The sequence below is a fragment of the Alligator sinensis genome, unplaced genomic scaffold, assembly GCF_000455745.1.
Source record: "Alligator sinensis unplaced genomic scaffold, ASM45574v1 scaffold1356_1, whole genome shotgun sequence".
Classification (NCBI taxonomy): domain Eukaryota; kingdom Metazoa; phylum Chordata; order Crocodylia; family Alligatoridae; genus Alligator; species Alligator sinensis.
In genome coordinates, this window is record NW_005843466.1 from 7,815 (window position 1) to 17,169 (window position 9,355).

General features: G+C 39.4%; 1 protein-coding gene across 1 annotated transcript in view; it reads right to left on the minus strand.

Annotated features, from left to right (window-relative positions):
* LOC102376764 (transmembrane protein 181-like) overlaps positions 1-9,355 on the minus strand; it is a 29,527-nt gene that overhangs the window by 6,057 nt on the left and 14,115 nt on the right. Inside the window, exons 2-5 of the mRNA XM_006038791.3 lie at positions 8,122-8,225; positions 3,888-3,940; positions 2,451-2,541; positions 1,798-1,919 (exon numbers count right to left, since the gene is read on the minus strand). Coding sequence (XP_006038853.1) covers positions 1,798-1,919; positions 2,451-2,541; positions 3,888-3,940; positions 8,122-8,215 — 360 coding nt within the window. The 5' untranslated portion in view covers positions 8,216-8,225. The remainder of the gene's footprint in view (positions 1-1,797; positions 1,920-2,450; positions 2,542-3,887; positions 3,941-8,121; positions 8,226-9,355) is intronic.

Sequence of the window (9,355 nt, forward strand, 5' to 3'; positions counted from 1 at the left end):
AGCCTGCAGCATGGGCTCTACTCCCTCCACCAGAGCTGGGAACTGGGAGCATCCCCCAGCCACACCCCCTCCTGGTGACCAGGCTGGCTGAGGTGGGAGTGGTGGGGGAAGGTTCCTCCCTGGCTCTGGACTGTGCCTGGCAGCGGCTGGGGGAGGGGGGGCAGTAAGCCCACAGTGGGGGCTTTACTTCCCCCACCTGAGCCAGGAGCCCAGCCAATCCCCCCAGCCAAGGAGGGGTGGGGCTGGGGGAAACTGGCCTGGCTCCTGGCTGCAGGGGATGGAAAAGCCCCCTCTGACAGCTCGGGGCATGGCCAGCCCTGCTCTGCTACAGCAGAGAGCACAGCCCCAGGCTGCACAGCATCCTGGGATGCTGGAGGACTGTGAGTTAACTTAAAATCAGGAGGGGATTTGGGACAGAAGTTCCATAAACTGGTTTGACCTAAATCAGTTTAGTCTGATATTACATCCATCCAGGTTTATCTTAAACCAGTTTTGGCCATTTTGAAAGCTGTTTAAGTGCACTAAACTTCAGTTCTGCCACAGGTTTTACCAGTTCCCCACCACTTAAATCTGTTTGTGTGCAACTTCTTCCCCTAGCCAGTGGGCGAAATTCCTGCAAGTACGTAAGTGACTAGGAGCATAAGATATATTGCCAGGGTTTTATGTCATATTGTCACACTTTGGAAATTTTCACCCAGTCACCTTTTTATTCTCTTTAAATCTTTTAGATAGGAACACTAACCTAACCACTAAGAAGCAGTAGCCCACTGACTCAGACATACCACAAACATTCAGGAAGCCCCCAGCTGAAAGACAGAATCACCAAGCAGAAAGTAGGAGCTCATTTTCCAACACATTCAGCTTTAATAGACAGGAAATTATCCACACCATCTTTCATTCAAATCTTCCAAAAAAATAGCTGGAAGGCATAGAGGGAGATTTGTGGAGAATTAACGTTAGCCGTGCTTGGGATCACAGGAGATCATGACAGGGTGAGTCTTGTATTCACCCAAACCTTTGTACTTTGGCATCTCTTAAATAAATGGTATCCATTATGAAGGAATGAAAAAGACAAAGAGGAAAAATTAAATGTATTAGTCTAAGCTACCTAGTTAGGAAGATTAAATCTAGTCAATATCTGTAGACTTTCTTAAAGCCAGCAGAGTCAGGGCTCCAGAATATTTCACTTATGATATGTAGCCTCCCCTGTGTAATTAAATTTTCACCAGCAAGATATCGCTTGAAAACAGAAAAGCAGTGCGTTGATGGCTTTTCAAGTCAAACTCAGTAATGCAAATTTTAAATAATGAAACAAAAAGAAAAGTTATGCTAGAACTTTAATAACTCAAATGAAAAAATATTTTTAAAAAACAACACCGCTTCAGACAAAGCAGAAACTATTGTACAGTGTTCTAGTTCTTTCATTTAGACTCTGCCAATCATAACACTGAAAAAGTGGGCCAGCAGCAGCTGTGTTCAACAGGTGTGGCCGGCTGAGTTTTACCAGTTTCCCAGCATGAATGACAGCTCTAATCGTGTTATTGACAACCTGAAAATACCTGTTCTGGTTTGGTCATCAAGGGACTCGAAGTCATGGCATACTGCTGAAGGAAACCCTGTTTGAATCTTAGAACACATCACCTTCCTGCAAAGAGTTATAACTAGGAACAAGTTCTTACTTCCGTTTTGTTCCTATGACCTCATGCATGCTTCTTATCTACAATAATTTAATACATGCACACACAGTTTTAGAAGAACAAGCTCTGCAGTCAGTGTTTTGTCTCAAAAAGCACCTACCCGAGCACAGTTGAGTTGCCTTGTCCGATTATGAACTTGGTTATTTTTATATCGTGTGCTTGCATCCTTTGTTACACCATGTATTTTAATTGACAGAGTAATGTTAATTTTGAAGCGAGATTCTATAATTAAAAGATGAAGATGTTAGGCTGTTGTACACATTCAGGGGAAAAAAATCTCAAATAAGAGTTACTAGATACAACAATGCTCTATAATCCCTGCAGCCAACTCAGTTATATTTTGTCACAGTAGAGAAGAAAGAAAATCCTGCCTTCCTTCAGTGGGAATTATTTCGGACAACACAAGTTAGCAATAACTAATAAATCTAGCATCAGTATAGTATAATATCTACCAGTCTAACTCTATCAAGAGGAAGCAAGAGGCATACACCCTGGCTATTACTGATTTACGAAAAACAAAGAACAAAATTCTAACGCTTAGGAAAGCAACGGCTGCAAGAAACCTTAACTAACTCAAGACAATCTCTGTACATTCACCTATCCTCTCATAGGCAGGCTCCCCTCTGCCCCCTAGTTTTACAATTCAAAACTAAAAAGGATAATGCATATTACAGGTAGGTGAAATTACAGCTACAACATATATTATTATCTTATCACATTAGTAATCGGAAGTAAACTAGACAAGACACTTACCATAAGGTGGATCCAGTTCAACAACGCAGGTTAGCCATAGTTGTTGATTATAAGTGGATAATGGTTGTGAATTTAATGGATATGACTTCAGCTGGGAAAATAATTTTTTTTAAAAACTGAGGTAATTAGTCAGTAATTCTGTTGCACTAATAGTCTGTACATGTAGTGTATAAAGACTTTGGGTATTTTTCCATTCTGACAGAAAAGGTTGGGTTTTTTTGAGAAAATTAAATGCCAGTTCCCTTTAAGCCATTTCACTTTAACAATACATGCAGTTTATGTCATATAGAAGATAAAATACTTAAAGCAACATCACGCCAACACTGCCTAAAGCAAATAAAGGCAGCAGTAATAAAAACAGGCAAAGAACCCAAATCTAAACAGGAAATGTATAGTGCTGCATTTTCAGAACAAATATCGACAGTGATTTATTTCTACCCCTATATATCAAGAGACATTTTTGGCAATTAAATTGCAACAACATTTTAAGCCACTTCCATTTAGCAGCAAAAAGGGCAATCACTTTCCTCTGAATAGACTACATTTTCAAAACTATGGAAAAGAGTGGAAAGATAATAATTACAATAAGGAGCAGAGTATAGTGGTAGGATACTGCTTCTCTTACACTTACCTCAGCTGAGTGTAATAAATATGTAGTTTTAGAAAAAACGTTTTTAATTCTCAAAAAATCCAAATATACATACATGGATGGCAATTTAAAAAACAACAATATTGCAGCCCATTAAAAAATATAATTTTATGTTTTATAAAGAAAGATTTTAACAAGTCAGTCATCCCAGCATCTGAAGTAAAACAGCTGATGGCAGTAGGTGTGGAAAACTTAAGAGGTGAATATGTAGGAAAGGTGCCTCAAATCAAGGAATGTGAAGACAGACTTCAGACCTCTGGTTTACTTTGTTTACAATCACCCAGGGGAGCAAAAAACCCCCAATTCCTTCCCAGGAGCCAGGAAAAAAAGTTAGAAATTAGAAGATTTAGTCCCAAAAGAAGGCCAATTTTCTTTTCTGTTCTCAGTTTCTACTTCCTCACTCTTAAGGATTCACATTATGCTATTCTTCCTTGAATAAAGATGCAAGAGCTATCAAGGGAATCCTATCAATACCTTACTTTGCTCGGTCGAAGTCTGGTGCAGAGCAACACTATCCAATTCACATGCCAATGAGGTAAGCCGCCTTATAAAAGGTGTAACTAAGCCGTGGAGGATTCATGCTGGGTTATTCAAGAGGCAGTACAGAGCATTTATCAGCGCAAACTCTTAGCTAGTAAAGTTTGAATTATGTTGCAAAAAAATGGAAGGCATAACATCACATCAGAAATTTCCTTTTTAAAACAGCTGCATGAAATGTTAAGATGATTTTTAATAAATAAAAACATCAGTGCCTGCCATGCAGCACAATTATGTCACGTAATTCTTACCTTTGAGCTGTTAGTCAATTCAGATGTTGTTGTGGTCTTGATTACATTAGGACCTATATGATATTCAAAAAGAGAAGGGAGAGGGCAGGAATAAAATAAGTGCATAAATAATGATATAGTAGCCTGAAGTAATTTAGTTTCAAAATTTCACATACGGCATAAATATTAGTTACCAAGCACCCTGTGAAGCAAGCAAATGTTATCCCACTTGATGGACAAACTCAAGGACAAGCCACTAAAGCGCAGAACCTTAGAGGTATTCAGGTGCCGAACTCTCCTTTGTACCCAATTACCTGTAAGGATCTGCTCCTTATTCTGTGCAAAGTCACGCAGCAATTAAGCCATAGCATTCAGGAGTCCCCAAGCCTAAATCCTTACTCTAACAATAACATGTTATAAACAGTCAAACAAGTCACTATTTTACTCTAAGTAAGGATTAATCACAGCAGTGACTGCAGCATAATACAGACAAAACCAATGATATTTTATGGGATGAGCACTGGACTTACTCATCTTGGTCTGTTCAAATGAAATTATCTGTGTGTATACCTGGGATTATATTTGAAATTATGTTTATTTACATACATCATATGAGTCATTTAAATAGCAAACAAAGTATAACAGAATTACATAATAAAACCAATTATACACATAAAAGAGGAAACCTGAAGTTAATTTGTAGAAGCTATGGTCTAGAAAGGCAGAAGGAAAACAAAAAAATTCAGAACAGAGAGCGAGCGTTCTAAAGATGACGTATGAAACTGATGTTACACATGTCACCTATATTTCATATATACATCTAAAGATATAAATTAATAGAGACAGCTCACTCATGAGAAAGACCACAGTAATACTGAACAATGACGACACAGGCCTGTAGTACTGCCCAGCCTTCTGAAGACCCCTTACATTTTATAAGATTATGTAAAATAAAAAAATGTTCTATTTAAAATGTTATAAAGGCAAAACCCATCAAGTTCAAATATATATGAGATTCAAGTTGCAGTACAGCCTCATTTGCATGCACGAATAATTATAATACCTATTCTGGATTATTAGACTTCTTCAAATTAGCAAATAAGTAGACAAAGATATCAGGGAATTGCACTGGAAAGTGTACTCAATTTTGTGAAGTGTAAGAAAGTTAATTATCTGGGACCCTGTTAGACTCAATTGGTCAGCATACTGGAGAACTCCGAAGTACTACAAAAGTAATGAGGAGCTTTCTCTTATGAAGCAAGGTAAACATTTTCTTCTGTCATACACCCAAGTTTTTAGATCAATGACAAAGCAGTAGCAAGACTGTTCTGTAGTTAAGGTCTATTCTATAGTCAACGCATGACATTTGAACAGTTTTTTAAACAACAGACTGATGAAGTATTGACCATGTAATTCAAAAATAATGGTGAATAAACTACTTTACTGACAAAGTACTTTAACACTATACCCTTAGCCTCAGAGTGGAAATGTACCTTACACAGGCAAAGTGTACTTGGGTGGGTAAAGCAGAGCAACTGTACTCCAGCACACATGGACAAACACAGAAAGCAAGCTCAGCAACATGCATAGACCAACCTGCATCTCCCTTGCACTCAACACTATCTCTGGAAAGCAAAGAACATGCTATGGAAAATGGGAAGAGAAAGAGTGCACCTTGACAAAAGTAAGCATGCAAATAGGAAAGCAGCAACCATCTTAGATCCCAGTACTGCAGGTAGAGATGCTCAATGCATGGATTAGGGTGTACAAATAAGAGGGCAGACATACCCAGTTCTCTCTTCTTTGAGTCTGCGTAGGGAGTTATGTAAGTTTTCCCAATGCCATTTTTTTGATTAGCAAACACTTGTGTACTTCACATAACCCTTTACCCAAACAGGGGAGCAGAGAGTGGAATATTAAACAAACTGATAAGAAACCTCACGGTTGGAAGTTCCCCAAGTATCCTTTACTCCTTCTACATGTATACTCATACATACACCCAAGCAGAGAACTATGGGGGAAGACTTACTGTAAGGAGGATTCTCCAGGCTCACTTTTGTGTGCGGGGTAGGGGGAAGGGTACAGAGGGGGAGCTGCTGGACTTTAGCACATTCAGTTCTCTCTCCCAGATGTCCATTTAAAGCATATGAAAAAATTGTAACGCATTTGTTTGCAAAAAGGAAAAAAAATTGCCTATTTCCTAAACAGCGGGTGTTGTTGTGGGGTTACTCAGGAATGAGCAGCTAGGTTTAGTTTTGCTCATTTTTCAAAATCAAAAATGCAAAAAAAAAGTACTTTTAAGAATCAGAAAGACTTTACAACAGACCTTTCTAAATAAGTCAGGTCAAATCTTGCTCCTTGCATAATCAATTGCTTTAGCAGATAAGTTTGTAGACGGAGAATGAACCCAAGTCATTATTACGTAGATTCACAGCTTTTAAAAAAAGTTATCTCAAGAGGATAAGAGTCACAAAGGACAGCTGATCCTGACCAAAAAGCAAAGGTCAGTTCGGTAATTCCAACAAAGCACAAAACTATGCATTGCTTACAACAGCAGAGTTAAACGAGATAGGGAGTCCATATCACAAGATCTACATATAAGTAGTTACAATGCAACATGTCAGTAACCACTCTGTAAAAAGAGTGGACACTTCATTAGAAGTGAAGAGCTCCATTTTCACTGTTATGAGAGCATTGTTCTTGCCCAATTATGAGCAGAATTTTCTGTCACATGCCAGAAGTGCATGCAGTGCCAATAACAGAAACTGGCTCAGTTATTTAACCAAGTGAGAAACTGCTCCAATGAAACCATTAGTCTTGCTTAAAATTACATCTTAATGAATGATTAACTAAAAATACATGTACATGAAACATTTTAAGAGTCAAGCACTTTCTTCAGATTCCCCTGGGCAGTTCACACCAGCATCAATAGTGTGTGCACAACTGTGAAATCAATTTGTTTGCATCCTAAAATCTCAGGATCAGTTTAAAATGGACAAGTCAGTTCTGTTTTATGGCCGATTTTTATTGCTTTAGGTTTTAGTGACAATGAACCATCCCATGGGAGCTGGAATACCCAAGCTGTTGGGTCCAATTAACGACCAACTATTTCAGACTTCTGCCAGTGGGAGCCTACATAAGCCAGGGTCATTTCTAAGGGGAAGGAGGGACAGGAAGAGGCAGAATTTGAAGAGAGAGTGAGGGACTGATCTAACTGTATCACCATTTTACAAATGGAAAGACTAAGGCAAAATAAAGATAAGATTTTGTGCTAAAAACAATGTGTAAAAATGGCACATTCTGGACAGATTTATCAATGCATGTTCAATCACTACTGCAAAGTATTTACTATTGTTAGCCCTGAAGAAGCAGGCAACCCCCAGCACATGTAGCAGAGCATGGCATGTGAAGACATTTTACTTGGCACGCCAGCCCTCAGCATGGATGGTGTGGGAGGTGCAAGGGGCCCAATCCTTCTTGTGGCAGCGCAGCCCCGACCCCTTCCCTGATGTCTACCCCAAAGTGCATGTGCACCTGCTGCCAGCAACGAGCCAGGCTGGGGCTCCGTGGACCCTAGTACAACTGCTTGAAGCCTCTCCACTGCCTGATGTGAGCTGCCCAGGCATTGTGGTGGGTGGCAGGGACCTGCCCAGGGGTCAGGCCTGTCTCACTGTCCAACCTGGTACATTACACCAGGGTGGACGGTGGGGAAGGGGCCAGGGCTGTATTGCTACAAGAAGGATCAGTCCCCTCACAGTTCCCGTGCCATCCCCTCTTGGCACACCAACATCTTACAAATAGATGTTGTGATTTATTTGGCACTTTGCCCCAAAATGTCTTTCACGGGAATACTGAGGAAGAGCTTATTCATGAACGGAACCAAATTTTCCACTTCCCAATGCTGTGCTTTAATCAACAGATCATTGTTGCCTCTTTACTCCCAAAACATGTTAGTATTTTATTCATCGTATTTAATTGGAAGGGCAAGGCTTAAACAATTTTCTGGCTAGCTAATCTTAAACATGCTTGTTACTTAATTGCATCTACCCTGGTAGGAATTAAGGTTAAGTAAACCTAATCAATACACATGAAAGGAAAAAGCTGCAAATAGCAGATACAGATTTGCAACAATGTACTCCCCCTCACTCAGAGATATGAAATGCTAGCCTCATTAACACTTAAAGCACATCTATGAGAGTAAATTTTTTTAACTTATAAAAAATTAATAAAAAACATTTTTAAATGACAACCTTACCTGCAATTCCAATGAAGATTGTCAAACCAAAGCAAATAAAGAATACAACAAAGACTAGGACAAAGTGCCGCTTGGACAGTGTGTATAGCCGCATTGGTGCCAACCTGGAGGGAACAATTAAAAGCACAAATTATTAATCAGTGGTGGGTTGTATAAAAATGGAATAAAACAGTTGTTCCTCAATAAAAGCGTTATAAACAATTTCCATTGCAAAGAAGCCACCAGGGAGACTGTTTTACTGGGGTAGCATAAATTCTTTCAAACCACATGCATTTGAAAAAAAATAAAATAAAAAACAAAACCAACCAAACTTTACAAAAGCTACCATTCTTTTTTCTGCATTTTTACTGTCTTAAGATGCAAATATGAGTTAGTGTCGCTTCTAACTCAGAAGGGGCGTATGTTATACATTCCAGCTCAGCTATCTGTGATGTAAATGACTCATGAAGGTTATTACGAGGTTATCAGATGTGCAGTTTGAAGATAAAGCTCAAGTGGCATGTGTCATCATCATAACACTTACACACATTTATGTGGTCTTAATCAGTCTTCAATGTCTTGTGTGTAAACATGTTCTTGAACTTAATCACTATAGTCAGGGGTCTACCGAGCTTGAGGAGGTAGCTGGCTGTTTTCATGGGGAGATTGCGGGGCTACCCCTTTCTGTCTCCTGCTGGCAGGCTGTACAGCCAGACCAGAGCCATGAGGAATACTGGCTCCTTCTAGGAAGCCAGTATTTAATTTTCAATAAGTTTTTCTTTTTTCCCCTCCTGTGGATTTCGCAGGCATTGCCAGATTTTAGGGGCAATGCTGGATTTCACAATTTCCACAAAATGCAATTTCAGTAGGTTTCTACCCATAGCAGGATGAGATATAACACCAGACCCTAATTCTGCCTGGATCCGGCTGCATGGAATACAGACATGAATTCTGTTATATCCCATCAAGGTTTGCATCCAACTAAAAATGATAATGCTTATGTACAGGATAGATAAATCACCAACTACCTTGGAAATCTAATCCAGTACAGCAAGACGTAGCATTTTAGTCAGGGTGATGCATGTATTCATATGTAAGCAGCACAATCTTGGGTTTTAGACTTAAGTTAATATTACAGCATTTTAAACAGAAAGGTAGTATAAAAGTGTGTTACAGCAGACACTCCCCAACTGTTCTGCAAGCAAAGCTGGAAAGCTTCTGCCCTAGTTCATCACTGTTCAACAGAGCACTTGCA